At 39.9% G+C, this 15678-nt stretch overlaps 2 protein-coding genes across 8 annotated transcripts in view; both read right to left on the reverse strand.

The window, feature by feature from the left end:
* Positions 1–206: 206 nt before the first annotated feature.
* gnl1 (G protein nucleolar 1) lies at positions 207–10395 on the reverse strand. Its single transcript, XM_088999055.1, has 12 exons — positions 10192–10395; positions 8391–8538; positions 7423–7559; positions 7188–7339; positions 6938–7009; positions 5375–5567; positions 4353–4451; positions 4107–4289; positions 2020–2198; positions 1772–1958; positions 1543–1683; positions 207–654 (listed from the first exon to the last, which is right to left on the reverse strand). The coding sequence occupies exons 1-12, from the start codon at positions 10262–10264 to the stop codon at positions 410–412; spliced, it is 1809 nt and encodes a 602-aa protein (XP_088855181.1). The 5' UTR covers positions 10265–10395; the 3' UTR covers positions 207–409.
* Positions 10396–11176: 781 nt separating this feature from the next.
* The window catches only part of znf384b (zinc finger protein 384 b), a 31660-nt gene continuing 27158 nt past the window's right edge, over positions 11177–15678 (reverse strand). For 5 of the 7 annotated variants that reach the window (XM_088999429.1, XM_088999428.1, XM_088999427.1 and 2 more), the window contains one exon: positions 11177–14122. In XM_088999429.1, the coding sequence (XP_088855555.1) occupies positions 13532–14122 (591 nt within the window). In that variant the 3' untranslated portion in view covers positions 11177–13531. The remainder of the gene's footprint in view (positions 14123–15678) is intronic. The other 2 variants (XM_088999430.1, XM_088999431.1) reach the window with 1 other exon arrangement.

The raw sequence follows: 15678 nt of genomic DNA on the forward strand, positions 1-15678 counted from the left end.
GAAAACACCCACACACGCAGTTTCTTAACACCAGCGGTAAAAATCTTCACAAGCAGGGCTGAGGCACCAGCATGGATATAGAAAAATATTTTCTGTATTTGGTACGCGAGTCTGTAAATTTATTATTTATTTTTTTGGTGGGAACTTTCGATTTGATTCGCTGAGCTCAGCCAACTATTCCGCATACATTATGCAAATAACGCGAGTTGAGGTGATTTATTTATTTTTCCCAGTATCTTCCGCCATCTTGTGGCTTTGTCGAAGAGCAGCAAAAGTGCAGTAGCAGGCGCCATGTCGTCAGCGGCGAGGCGAACTAGTTTATATGTCATCGGATTTTCAAAATAAATGAGAATCGGGGAGGAGGAAACCGGAATGAAGGAGTAGAAGCAGAAAAAAAAAATCCTTTCCTTCACTCACATTCGTTCTCCCGCAGGACGTCAAACATGTTAGCGGCCGTGTGTTCCTTTCGTCCGTACGACGCCGCGTCTTCGTCGCCGTCGTCGTCGTCGTCCGCGTCTCGGTCTCGTTCCTCTTCGGGTTCCGTGCTGGATTCGCCGTCGTCTTCGTCGTCCCTCTTGCCCGCGGCGTCCTCTTCCGACGTCCGTCCTTGCAGCGCCAGGATGTCCGGGATGTCGGTGTGGCTTTCCCAATGCTCTGAAAGGTGACATTGAACATTGATTTGATTTATTGACGGATTTTAAAGGACATTCATTCTGTTTGGAAAATGGCAGTATTGGATCTCTCTGTGATGAGACCTTAGCGTCTAGCATAAAAATATGTAAACTCCGAAAACATGGCGGACCCATAACACATTCACTGCCAGACATGTGCAAAAATGTGTCCAGCCAACTAGTTTCAATCTATCTGAGTTACTTCCGGGCATGTGGCTGCCGCTGCTCACCCACAGAAAAAATTATCCTGTGACTGTAAAGTGACCTTGAGGGTTTTGAAAGGCGCTTATAAAGGAAATGTATTATTAGTATTATTATTTTTTTTAATCATTCGAAATCCGAGTGTGGCACAGACCCCAAAAAAACAAAAACTAATAAATAAATAAAATAGGGAGAAAAGGTGGCAAACATTAATATAAATTTGTGAATGGCAGCGAATGGTTTAAAAGCAGGCTGCGATTGAATCTACAACAGTGTCAAAACAAAATAAAGGAAAAAAATGACTGAGATTTCGGAGTCGGGAGCAATAATAATAATAATAATAATAATAATAATAATAATAATAATAATAATACATTTTATTTTAAGCGCCTTTCAAAGCTCTCAAGGACACTTTACAGTCACAGACAAGCATGGCTACAATAATAAATAAAATACAACGATAAATACAATACAATAAATAAAATACAATTATAAATAGAAACAAGGGATAGAGCTACACAGAAAATGCAATTTTAAATAGGTGGATTTAGCAAGCATGTGTGCGCACACACTACCCAATACTACTACGTCTGTTTTATTTTATTTTTCCTCAAATTTGTAGGACAAAAATGCTATTTGGATGTTTGAGTCCAAAGCGATAAAAACTCACCTCTCAAGCAGTTGTAGCCGCGCGGTCGCAGGCAGAGGCAAAGTCGGCCATCGGTGGCTAACCTCAGGAGGCTGTTGGCGGCGCGGTAGACGTCGTTACGGGCCGCTTTCGCCGTCTTGTAGCCTCTCCTCTCGGCCCACGCTGCCGAACAAACGAAAACGTCGATTCGTGACGACTCTCCGACTCAAAAGGAGGCGTTCACGTCCGTCTCAAAACGAGAGCTACGTACCCTCGCAAACATCCCAGGCGGTCCAGGGGGTCTCAGTAGGAACCTGGTCTCCTTGCTGGGTGTTGACGTCTTCGAAATTAGGGTGTTTGAGCTTCAGCACTGAGAGGAAGGGGGTCCTCTCGCAAAGATAGCCCACCGAGCTGTACGGTTCCTGCAGCTGCGACACCGGGTAGATGCCGGCCAGAATCTAAGGAAGCAAAACAATGTCAGCGATGAGGGGAGGGGCTTAACGGGGCGTGGCCTCGTACCTGCAACTGTTTATCCACACAGGAGGGGAAGACGAGACCGGGGCAGTCGCAGAGTTTGACGGTGGGGGTGAGGTAGTAGGTCTGGAAGTATTTGGTGTGGCCGGGGGTCCGCGACACGCTCACCACCTTGCGGCCCACCAGGCTGTTGATGACGGACGACTTGCCGACGTTCGGGAAGCCTAAAACAAACAAAAAAAAAAAACGGTTCGTCTTCGTTTTGCCATATTGAAGTCAAGAGGATGGATTTTTTCATATTGGGAACACAGGACAGACCCCCTCATACCCCCCTCGGATGAATTTAGATGGTTATGGATTTCCTATTAGACAGAATTATGTTGGAGTGAGGTGGAGGAGCTCTATTTCAACAAGTCATAGCCCTGTTTAATCCAAAAGTTACATTTTGCTGCCATCTTGAGACAATTCAAGACAATTCAAAAACATTTCAAGGTGGGTGAGAATAGACATTTGAAACTTGTGGTATTTACCTAAAATTCGGAGTTTGACTGCAAAGAAATCAAATACAAAAATAAATACACTTAAAAATGTAGCCCAAACCATCATTGTGATAATACCAAAAGTACACTTGAACCTCCGCCAACTATGTTGGAGTCAAGTGGCTTCATTTCGTCAAAAGCAGCACTTTTACGTCCTCTTTTTGGTGCGGAACAATGAGAAAGTAAGCTGGGAAGCTTCATTTAGAGCAGGGGTGTCAAAGTCCTTTTTTGCCGCGGGCCCCACATTGTAGTTCTGGTTTCCTCTCGAGGGCCGTTATGAATTTGGGGAACCCATTAGAATGTTTAAATCCCTTCAAATATTACATATAGAGTACACAACAAATTAATGAATAACTCGTTTTCAAATCTCAAGTCAAGAATAATGACTTTTATTGCAGTTGACATCCAAAAATATGACATTTTGGCTCAGGTTTTAGCAATCATCATGGAATTTAACAAGTTTGATTTGCTTTCGCGGGCCGAAAAAAATGATGTGGCGGGCCGGATTTGGCCCGCGGGCCTTGACTTTGACACCTGTGATTTAGCCAAAAGTAGAGCATTTCCAAAAGTTAGGCTGGAGCAGGAAGAAATTAGATTTTTTTTGGGGGGGTTGCAAATAACTAAATAAACAAATAATTAAATAAATAGAAAATTAATTATCTAAATTAACTAGTAAATATAAATACATATAAACAAAAAAAATAACAATAAATAGCAAAAGAATTATCTAAATCGATGAATAAATATAAATATAAATACATATAAAAAAAATAACAATAAATAAATAGCTAATTAATTATCCAAACTAAATACAGTAAAGTCTCGTTATATCGATATCGGATATATCGATAGTCCCGGTTATATCGATACTATTTCTATGCACGCACGGAGAAAATTACATGCAAACAGGGTCGGATATATCGATAGTCCCGGTTATATCGATATTTTCTCGGACTCCCTTGAATATCGATATAACGAGACTTTACTGTAAATAAATTTAATAGATATATAAATAAATGCACAAATAAATATGTAAAATAAATACATAAAGAAAGAAAAATAAAGAAAAAGAAAGAAAGAAAAATAAAAAAAAATAACTAACTAAATACAAATAAAGAAATACGTGAAAAAATATGTAAATCATATACATAAAGAAAGGAAAAAAAAAAACAAAAAAAGAGAAAGGAAAAACGGAAAAATTAAAAAAAGAGAAAGAAAAAATAGAGAAATAAAAAAAAGAGAAAGACAAAAGAGAAAAAAAGAGAGAGAGACTAAAAGACAAAGATAAGATAAAGAAAAAAGAAAGAATGAAAGAAAGAGAAAAAGAAAGAAAGAAAAGAAAGAAAAAAGTTGAATAAATAAATAAATATATAGATAGATAGATAGATAGATAGATAGATAGAGAGAGAGAGAGAGAGAGAGAGAGAGAGAGAGAGAGAGAGAGAGATAGAGAGATAGAGAGATAGATAGATAGATAGATAGATAGATAGATAGATAGATAGATAGATAGATAGATAGATAGATAGATAGATAGATAGATAGATAGATAGATAGATAGATAGATAGATAGATAGATAGATTGAACAAACTGACCGATGCAGCCCAGTGTGAGAACGCCATCTTTGTAGAGCTCCTGCGTGGGGTTCCTCATCTCCAGGGCGCTATCGCTCTGATGCTCCACCAGCACCGACTGGGCCTCCTCGTCCGGCCCTTCCTCATCTTGTTGCTCGGCAACGGCATTGGCCTTGATCTTCTGCTCCCAGCTGGACAAGTCGACTGCGTGGCGTGAAGGTGACGTCAGTCACCGAAAAGGATCAATGTTGAACAAAATTCGTTTACCTTTTCCGGCGGTGATATCTTGACAGGCTTTCAGGATCTCCGTGGGACCTCCGGTGTAACTCCAGTCAGCTTTGCGCCTCATGCGCTTTTTCTGGAGGACTGTGAGACACCAAACAGCCAAGCCATCGTTACATCATCAACGGCGGTAGGAAATACAGTGATACCTCAGCCCACGAACATAATTGGTTCCCAGAAAGTGTGTGGAAGACAAAAAGTTTGTCTTCCTAACATTTATTTCCCATAAGAAACCATTGAAATGAGAACAATCCGTTCCCGGGTCCCCATAAAACATAATTTTCTACTCAATAAGCCTTAAAACGACACAAAATATACCTTATTTTATGTATAATAAATGTGCTATCGTATTTTAATTAAAGAAATAAACTGTACTGTATAATAAAGTTGTTTTATTGACGTTTGTGATGGTAGTTGTCAATGGATGACAAACTTCCAGGTTGCTTCTTGATGATATCCGAGTGAAGTTGCCGTGCTTTCTCGGCAATAACACCCTCACTCACACTGTCCCCTGCTAGCTGCTTTTCGTTAATCCAAATCAACAGACGTTTTTCAACCTCTTCTATTACCTGAGACCGTTGCTTAGACAACACAGAAACACCCTTAGCCACACGTAGCAATGGTTGACTTAGCATACTGGGATGCTAAGTCACACAAACGCACACCTCGTTCGTGTTTTTCAATGATCTCCTTCTTCTGCTCAACCGTAATTTTCTTTTGTGTCTTCTTCGGCGTAACACTAGCCTGTGGTGGGGTCTTTTTCGGTCCCATAATAGCAAAAGTACTACACTCGATAACAAGCCACATCCGCACTAAAAGAAAGTGGGTGATAAAAACTAGTCCGCCAGTCACCGTGGTGTTGTGTGGTTTGGTGTGTCCGCCGAGACGATATGCTTGCAAATGTAATGTTCGCGAGGCAAAATGTTTGTGAGCTGTAACATTCGTATGCGGAGGTTTCACTGTACTGCTAAAATGGCAGCTCGTTTTCACTTTGCGCGCGCACGCACCTGTGCTGTAAGCCGGCCCTCGGTGAGATGTGAAGCAGACGATGTGCAGCTGCGGGAACTGCGACGTCATGTAGTGTTTCCAGGCGATCACCAGGGGAGGTGGACAAAGGTCCACTTTGTTCAGTACCAGCACCACGTGCTTCTTCAACTCGCCGGTGATGCAGTGGTACACTTCGGGGGGGAACTGCAGCACCTGGGAAGGCACACGCAATGCCGTCATCAATGGACACTCATTACAAAAATTCACATTTTTCCATTAAAAAAAAAAGAGAGAGAGAGAGACACAGATAGATAGTAGCTACATATAGTTAGCTAGTTAGCTAACAAGCTAGACAGACATACACACACAGACAGAAAGAGAGAGAGTTAGCTAGTTAAAGCGAGATAGAGTTGCTAGCAAGACAGACATACACAGACAGACAGAGATAGAGAGCGAGCTAGTTCGAATGAGATAGAGCTAGCTAGGTAGAGCAAGAGATTGATAGAGATAGCTAGATAGATAGATATGGTAGCTAACTAGGTAGATAGATAGATAGATAGATAGATAGATAGATAGATAGATAGATAGATAGATAGATAGATAGATAGATAGATAGATAGATAGATAGATAGATAGATAGATAGATAGATAGATAGCAAGATAGGAAGATAGCAAGATAGCTAGATCGCAATCTAGCTATTTTGTTAGACAGACATACACAGACAGACAGAGATAGAGAGCTAGCTAGCTCTATCTAGCGCTAACTAGCTACCTAGAGCCAAAGATCGATATAAATTGCTAGCTAGATAGATATAGTAGCTAGCTAGCTAGATATTTGAAATTGCTTGCATGCATATAGTTGCGGCTTTAGTATGTCGGTTATTAATTCATTCAATCCCCATGACATATAAAGGGGGGTCCTTTAGTGACGTCACGTACGGACACGTCACCAACTCAAAAACAAGACTTCCTGAATATTCAGGGCGAGTCTTAAAACGTAAAATATAGCTATATGCGGTGCAATCTTTGTAAAATGCGCTCAGTAGAAGTCATTTGAAGTCATTTTCCAAATTATGGACACAACTTGTCCGGAGGCGTCGGTTGTCCTTTAATATACATTCTATATAATATAACAATAATATAATTACAGTGGGGCTTGGCTTCTTAATTGGAACTTAATTGGTTCCCAGACAGAGTGTGTAAGGCGAAAAGTGTGTATCCCAAAAATTAATTTCCCATAGGAAACCATTAAAATGAGAATAATCCGTTCCCTGGTCTCCATAAAATATAATTTTCAACTAAATAAGCCTTGAAACTACACACAACATACCTTATTCTATGTATAATAAATGTGCTATTGTATTGTAATGAAAGAAATACACTGCACTGTATATATTATATGCGGTGGAATCTTTGTAAAATACGCTCAGTAGAAGTCATTTGAAGTCATTTTACAAATTATGGACACAACTCGTCCGGAGGTGTCGGTTGTCCTTTAATTCAATGGTATCTCACTCCATTGTGTTTGACTACTAATTAAAATATCCAGGGTGTCGTGACTTTTGAAACATCAGGCCACTTACTGGGTGCCGAATGTCCACGATGAGCAGGACCACGTCTGACATCTCCAAAACTCGCCACAGCTGCCTCCAAGTCTGGCAGAAACACAAATAAAAGAGGAGAGAAAAAGATATTCAACATTTTTCTTTGCTTCTAGAATCCCGGATGGTTTATTTCAGAGTGGGAACTACTGCCGGCTAGTGGTTCCTTCTGGAATTACATCAAAATGATCAATTGTGATTCCCAGGGAGACATTTGGGCTGGTGGTTTTACCTCCAGGTTGTGCTCAAAATGGCTGAGGGATCCTGGCGGGTTCCTGGAATGCAAGTCGTCCAAATACTGCTTGTACGACTTCTCCTCTTTCCTCAGCAAGTCGGCTCGGCTCATCTCGTAGTTCCAGGGCGGCCGTCGTGGGAAATCCAAGCCTGGAATCATCCAGTTTCACAATGTCAAGCACGCTTTTATTTTGAAAAAAAAAAGTCATGTGGTGAACATAAAAGAGTGGGACCTCTCTCTGGCGGGTAGATGTCCTCGATGCCGATTTCCAATTGTTTATCCGAGATGGGCAACAGGATCTTCTCACGCGCTATTTTCTTGCGCTTCTCCACTTCCTCTTTGCTCTCCTTTTCAAAGTGAAGACGAAACCTCCCGAGAGGAATCATAAGAATTTTAAAGGACAACCGACGTCTCCGGACAAGTTGTGTGCATATTTTGTAAAATGGCTTCAAATGACTTCTACTGAGCGTATTTTAAAAAGATTCCACCGCATATAGCTATATTTTACGTTTTAAGACTCGCGCTGAATATTCAGGAAGTCTTGTTTTTGAGTTGGTGACGAGTCCGTATGTGACGTCACTAAAGGAACGGCCCCTGACCATAAAAAAAGACACATTGTAGCAGTCCTTCCATCACATCAATGCATTTTGCTGTACTTTGGTCTGAAAACGTCGTTTAGGACCGAAAAGAGGCAGAAGAGGGCGACAAAGCTCAATGTAAGGAATTAATCAGCCTGTGGAAACGGGCTGATTAATTCCTTACACGGCTTTGTCGCCATGTTCTGCCTTTTTTGGGTGCGACATTTCCCACCCCTGATGCCTCAAAATGACACGGAATAAATTCTTTAATCCATTGCAAACATGTATGCTTTCCTCTTCAGAACTATTTGAATCATATTCATAACTGAATGAGTAACAAGAAAGCAAATTCTCTGAATCTGAAGCCATTGTTTTAATTCTCCAGCAAGGCCAGACGTCTTGCCGCGACACCACGAACAAGGGGGCGGGACCTTCTGAAACTGGCCACTTCCGGTTTAAAACTGAAGTACTTTTTAGACACTTTAAGTCATTTTTATTGGTGTTTTGCATTTGACGAAAAATATCATACGGCGTGTTTTGGGTATTTTAGATGCTATAAAACATTTTTCTGATTTTCAAAAAAATGACGTCGGTTGTCCTTTAAGCGCATTGGCAAAGTCACCTATTGGGATCATGTCTGCCTTCTCGGCCCGACGGCTGTTGATTTATCCTGCGGATGTCGGTGGTCTCGCTGTCGGACGTATCCGACTGACGATCTCCTCCGCGTTCCATGCTGGCATTGCGGCTACTTGGTCCTGAGCCTGTGTCACCTGCAAGGGCAAACCGGTCAGTCAGTTACTACCAGGGATTAACCTATCACTTTTTTTTGCATACAAGTCCGAATGACTTGAGTTTGAGGATACCCTGAAAAATAAAACTGGTATATAATGAGGAAAAAAAAATAACAAAATAACTCAAATTGGGTCGCTTGTATGTCAAGGCATCACTGTCACATCACTGAAAATAATTGTCGACCATAATGTTTTTAGCTAACATATCAAATTGCATCCAATCATCGGAAAGCTATTACGAACTATTAACATCCTTGACAATAATACATTATTAAACATGAATGAATTGCCAAACACTGAATGAACCCGTTGACGGAGTGGATAATATACAGTAAAGTCTCGTTATATCGATATTCTCGGGAGTCGGAAAAAATATCGATATAACCGGGACTATCGATATATCCGACCCTACGCGCATGTAATTTTCTCCTTGCGTTCATAGAAATAGTATCGTAATAAGCGGTACTATCGATATAACCGATATCGATATAACGAGACTTTACTGTATATAGGTATGCTACAGTGAGCTATATTCCACCGCGATTGTTTCTGTCCAGTGAGACAGAGCGCACTCTGTACTCGCAGTCATATATCATTGCATTTTTGTGAAGTGCGTAATCATTTTTTGGGGAATTTTCCAAGCTATGCAGCTTATGATGATGTATTCCACACGTTTCCCTCCATGCTGGTTCTTGAAATTTCCGAATACGACGAGAAATGGGGGGAAAAATTATTGACGTTTTCGCTCTTTTTGCTAACACTACAGTTTATAAACGTGCGTAAGTTGTATTTTTATAACTCATAGAAGTGGTAGAACATATATTTTTCTCCATAAATGCCATGTTTCGAGCTAAAAGAAGCATTAGCATATATATTTCTGGAGCTCGCAATTTTCTTTCCTAGTATTCAGTGACAGCCATTTTTGATTTGTGAGGAAAATCTGCCAGCATCCGATCGTTGATATTTGCTAATTTATATTTTGAATGTTTTCTGTTCTTGTTTAGAATTTCAAAAGCTTTCCAATGGTACCTTACTCGTTAAGATTTGCCAAAAATTTAGAAAGTTATGATAGTTTCAACTATAACAAAGAACTCGGTCACAGATTGTCATTTTTTAAACTGTGTAATTACAGGCAGAAAATCCCCTCATATTTCGAAAATTTAAAATTCCATTCTTTCCTTATTATTTGTCACAGAACAATAATCTATACATCATTTGGAAGCTATTTAAATGCACTTTAATATGGTGTTAGAAATGTGTGATGAATTATTATTGAAAAATCCCTATAATATATAATTACGTATATTGCACAATGACATAAATGTGCTAGACAAAGTGCCAGTCTGCAATAACGCGAGTTAGATATATAAATCAATTAATAATACAAACACCGGCGTGTAAACCATAGAATAATTAGCATCACTTTCTCACACTTGACAAAATTTTAAAGGAAGTTAAGACCACTAATTCTTTCGGTGAGTATATTATTATATATCATTTCTTATAACACGCTAATAATTAGCTTGACGTAACGTGCCACCACGATGACGATAACAGCGTGTAGCATTTCCCAAAACTTTAAGTAGCTAAAAGCTAATGCTAAAAGGGTAACGCTTCATGACATTTTTTTACCTCGTCTTCTTTCCCGTTTCACTTGCAGCTGCTTCTTCTTTTGCTTGTTGCTAAATGGCTTTTTCCGGGGCATGTCTCCGACGGATGGGTAATAGTTTTGTTCGTAAATGTCGTCGCTACGTCCTCGGGTGTCACGCGATGTGTTACAGCGATGAAGTTTTTCGACTCTAGCTACTTTCCAGTGACGCCATGTTTCACTGCAGACTGCGGAGAATGTCGGGCGAAACCATCGCGAAGTTCACGAACCGAACGAGATGGGATCCAAATAATTTAGCTTGTGTGTTGATTATATTATTAAACATTAGTTAAAACGTCACATGTGTACGCCCTGACACCACCTTTTTAAAATTTCAACGACAAAACATAACTGAAATTCTAACCGTGACCGATTGAGATCCCCCCAGACAATAGGGTCTATTAGTTTTGTCCATTTTGTAAACACTTCATCATGCCGCGTCACGTGCTTTGAAATTATTATTTTTTGCTTCACGATAAATTAATTTCTCTGCTTTGGACCTAAAAAATTGAAACAAAAGAGTAACAGCATCTCAACTTGACAGTTACGACGTCGTAGATTTTATGCAAAATGCGTTTTTGTCACCTTTTTCCATTGCGGCGAACGCGACGATTATGTGACGCATTTGACGTCACGACTCAATTGAGTTGACTTCAAAAGCGTTAATATTTATGTAATGTTATTTAATTATACAAGTGTATATATGACATATTTTAACAATTAAAGTAATAAAATGTAAATATTTTCATTAATAGCATGTTTTGGAATTTATCCAAGCACATTTCAGACTTTTTTTTTTCATATGGCGTAACTGTATGTGCATAAACCAGGGATTTGATCATTATTTACACAAATACATTTAATTAAATTCTGGATTTTGTTTTAAATCAAAGTCTGTTTCAGACAGTATTTTTTATTTGCATACAAAGCAACCGAATGTGATGGATGTCCATGAACAAACCAGTGATAATGGTTCCAAACATTTCTTTATTATTCTTGATAAAAAAAAGTGCGTCCATAACTGCGTATAACAAACATTATTCTGAAAGTATTTCAAAGCTAGACATTGATAGTCGCACACCAATAAGCAGAATGACGGGATGAAACCGCAAAGCCTGCATTTGGGTGCTGCATTTTTTTATATATACATACACGTCACACGTTTATCGGCTGGTAGTATACGAAGTATCTACAAATACAGTGATACCTCAGCTAACAAACTTAATTGGTTCGCAGAAAGTGTAAGGCGGAAATTGTGTCTTCCAAACATTAATTTCCCACAGGAAACCATTAAAAATGAGAATAATCTGTTTCCAGGTCCCCATAAAAGATAATTATTGACTGAATAAGCCTTAAAACTACACAAAATATACCTTATTTTATGTATAATAAATGTGCTATTGTATTGTAATTCAAGAAATAAAATGTACTGTATCACAAAGTCGTTTTATTTACCTTTGTGATGGTCGTTGATGTTGTTGTCTCTTGATGATATCAGAGTTAAGTTGCCGTGCTTTCTCGGTGATAATACCCTCACTCACACTGTCCTCTGCTAGCTGCTTTTCGTTAATACAAATCAACAGAAAATTTTCAACTTCTTCTATTGCCTGAGATCGTTGCTTAGACAACATAGAAACACCCTTAGCCACACGTAGCAATGGTTGACTTAGCATCCCAGTATGCTAAGTCACACAAACGCACACTTCGTTTGTGTTTTTCGATGATCTCCTTCTTCTGCTCGACCATGATTTTCTTTTGTGTCCTCTTTGGATGAACACTAGCCTGTGGTGGGGTCTTTTTCGGTCACAAAAAGAGCAAAAGTATGCACTCGATAACAAACCATGTATGCACCGAGTGCACTGAAAGAAAGTGGGTGTGGAAAACTAGTCCGCCAGCCACAGTGGCGCTGTTCGACCTTGTGGTTTGGTGTTCTTCCGACGAAAACTAGTCCGCCAGCCATTGTGGCGCTCCGTGTGTTTCCCGAAAACTAGTTCATATGCCACGATATTATATTCTGGCGAATTTAATGTTCGTAAGGGGAAAAGTTTGTTAGCTAACGCATTCGTAAACCGAGGTATCACTATACATGATTGTTATTTTGGACTTTTCCCTTTAAAGGACAACCGACATCACTTTTTTGTTTCTTAACTGACATCAGAAAAACGTTTTATAGCATCTAAAATACCCAAAACACGCAGCGTGATATTTTTAGTCAAATGCAAAACACCAATAAAAATGACTTAAAGTGTGCTGAAACTGCAAAAAATTGAAACCGGAAGTGGCCATTTTCAGAAGGTCCCGCCCACATCTTGCCTTGCTGGAGAATCAAAACAATGGCTTCAGATTCGGAGAATATGCTTTCTTGTTACTCATCCAGTTATGAATATGATTCAAATACTTCTGAAGAGGAAAGCATACATGTTTGCAATCAATTAAATAATTTATCCCGTGTCATTTTGAGGCATCAGGGGTGGGAAATGTCGCACCCAAAAAAGGCAGAAAACTGCGACAAAGCCGTGTAAGGAATTAATCAGCCCGTTTCCACAGGCTGATTAATTCCTTACACGGAGCTTTGTCGCCCTCTTCCGCCTCTTTTTGGTGCAACACGAAGTTTTCAGACCAAACAAGTACAGCAAAATGCATTGACGTGATGGAAGGACTGCTACAATGTGTCTTTTTTTCGGTCAGGGGCGTTCCTTCAGTGACGTCACGTACGGACTCGTCACCAACTCAAAAACAAGACTTCCGGAATATTCAGCGCGAGTCTTAAAAGGTAAAATATAGCTATATGCGGTGGAATATTTGTAAAATACGCTCAGTAGAAGTCATTTGAAGCCATTTTCCAAATTATGGACACAACTTGTCCGGCGACGTCGGTTGTCCTTTAACATGAAAAGTATGCCGCGCATTTCAAGTGAATAACACTGATGTTAAAAAGTCATTTCACAATAGTCTCCAAAGCATAACATGCTTATGACCCACGCAACGCGTTTGTCCGGAAGAGCAGAAGGTGCTAAAAAAAAAAAAGACACAAAAGACAGGCACTCTACCGCTTCTTCTTCTTCTTTTTTTTTTTTTTTTTTTTTAAACCATCACTGTGATGGACTGTAAATCTTTTCACGGCAGCTTTCCGTACGCATTTTCCCTCCGTGAGGACACTCTGAGTCAAATAAATCCCACTTGTCTTGTTGGTGAAGTGGGGGGGGGGGGGGGGGTGAAAAAAAAACATTCCCAGGCACAATTCCAAAAGTTCCCGTTCGTATTGCTTTGATGTCCTCAGCGTTTTTTTTTTGTTGTTGTTGTTTTTCTTCCTCGTACCGTCTTTTACGAGTTAAGATGCTCCACTTGGATACCGGAAGACGACACAGTCAGGCAGTGATCCTTGTGGGAGGGGATGTCCGACACGCCCACGGGTTTGTACTGGATGTCCCCCGCCGACACCGTCTTGTACTGGTGTAGGTCAAAGGGACAAGGAATGGCGTCGGGTTGTCCGTACCCGCCTCGGCCGGCGCCGCCTTCCGAAGTCCCCCTGGCGGCGGACTGAGCGCGAGCCGCCTGGCTTTGGCTCTGCTGCGCCGCCACGGCGTCCGAAGCGTTCGACTGCTCTTGGCCGTGTTTCTCCATGTGTTTCACGAGATACGTCTCCTGGGGTGAAGGTAGAGGGGAGATAGCGGACATGTGACTATACGGCGAAACGTAGCCGGCGGCCGGCCGGCGCCACTGGGGACGGTCTTCACAAATGCATATCGGTCTTACTGAAGTGTACGAGCGGTTGCAGAGGCCGCACGAGTAGATCCGGGCGTGCCTGACCGTGTGTTTGGACATGTGCACCTCCAGGCTGGCAGAGTCAACGTAGCCTTTGTTGCAGTTGGAGCACTTGTAAGGTTTGTCTTTGGTGTGCTGACGTCGATGGGACTTTATTGGGATCGGTGGGGGGGGGTGGAGGGGGTTGTTGGGGGAGGGGGTTAAAAAAAAAAACACACACAGTGAGATGTTTTGGAACATAGACAAAGGTGGATTTGTAAAGCGTGGTTCAAGCGAAATATTTCGGAAAGAAAATAAATTAAAAACCACACTTCGAAACTGATTTGTGCATGGGGGAGCCACGTTGACAATCCACAAAGTAATCAAGAAAAAAATTATTAAAGGACAACCGACGTCACTTTTTTGTTTCTTAACTGACACCAGAAAAACGTTTTATAGCATCTAAAATACCCAAAAACACGCAGTATTTTTAAATTATTTAATAAATAACTAAAAAAAAAAAAAAACAAGAGAATGAATGTATATACAGTGAGACCTCAACTTACAAACTTTTTGTCTTACAAACGTCAAATTTCTGAAAATTAAACCTTATAATAAGCACTATTTTCATAATACACACCCACCACGGCTTGCGGAGTGATCTTCGGCAGAAGCACACGACCGAACAGCACCAGAGGTTAAGTTACCAACAGTCCTTATGGAAGGTGACTCTCCTTCCATAAGCCATCAACGACCATCAAAAAGGTCAATAAAACTTTATTTTACAGCACAGTTTATTTCTTTTCTCCAAAAAATACTAATAATAATAATAAATGAGAATGAATGTGTATATACAGTGAGACCTCAACTTACAAACTTTTTGTCTTACAAACGTCAAATTTCTGAAAATTAAACCTTATAATAAGCACTATTTTCATAATACACACCCACCACGGCTTGCGGAGTGATCTTCGGCAGAAGCACACGACCGAACAGCACCAGAGGTTAAGTTACCAACAGTCCTTATGGAAGGTGACTCTCCTTCCATAAGCCATCAACGACCATCAAAAAGGTCAATAAAACTTTATTTTACAGCACAGTTTATTTCTTTAATTACATTCGTCATGTAATACGCCTCTCTTTCCAAACAGCAATTTCCTTTGACCTTCGACCTCCAACGCCATTCCATCAAGCCATAAATGACCATCACAAATGTAAATAAAGTGACTTTATGATACAATGAAGCGTATTTCTTTCATTAAAATACAATAGCACATTTATTATACATAGAATAAGGTATGTTGTGTGTAGTTGTAAGGCTTATTTAGTTGAAAAGTATATTTTATGGAAACCCGGGAACGGATTATTCCCATTTCAATGGTTTCCTATGGGAATTTTTTTTTTGAGATACACACTTTTCGCCTTACACACTCTGTCTGGGAACCAATTAAGTTAGTAAGTTGAGGTCTCACTGTATATATATATATATATATATATATATATATATATATATATATATATATATATATATATATATATATATATATATATATATATATATATATTTTTTTATTGTGTTGATAAGCAAGTTGACCCCAATAAATTACTTTTTCTTAATTGAAAAATATTACATTATTAATTAGTATAACATTTTCAACAAAAAGAGCATAAGTCAACGGCGGCGCATTTATGTGTCAGGGCTTTGGCCGAAGCACACCCAGCGATTA

Source organism: Hippocampus bargibanti, linkage group LG06 (assembly GCF_051943395.1).
Source record: "Hippocampus bargibanti isolate YZ-2025 linkage group LG06, ASM5194339v1, whole genome shotgun sequence".
Taxonomy (NCBI): Eukaryota; Metazoa; Chordata; class Actinopteri; order Syngnathiformes; family Syngnathidae; genus Hippocampus; species Hippocampus bargibanti.

What these genes read in the sequence shown, in the direction of transcription:
- gnl1 (XM_088999055.1), bottom strand. Translation starts at nt 10,264, where the DNA reads ATGCCCCGGAAAAAGCCATTTAGCAACAAGCAAAAGAAGAAGCAGCTG. An exon ending in GAAACGGGAAAGAAGACGAG is followed by an intron (nt 8,539 to 10,191) that starts GTAAAAAAATGT and finishes TTGCCCTTGCAG; the next exon opens with GTGACACAGGCTCAGGACCA. An exon ending in CATCTACCCGCCAGAGAGAG is followed by an intron (nt 7,340 to 7,422) that starts GTCCCACTCTTT and finishes GGATGATTCCAG; the next exon opens with GCTTGGATTTCCCACGACGG.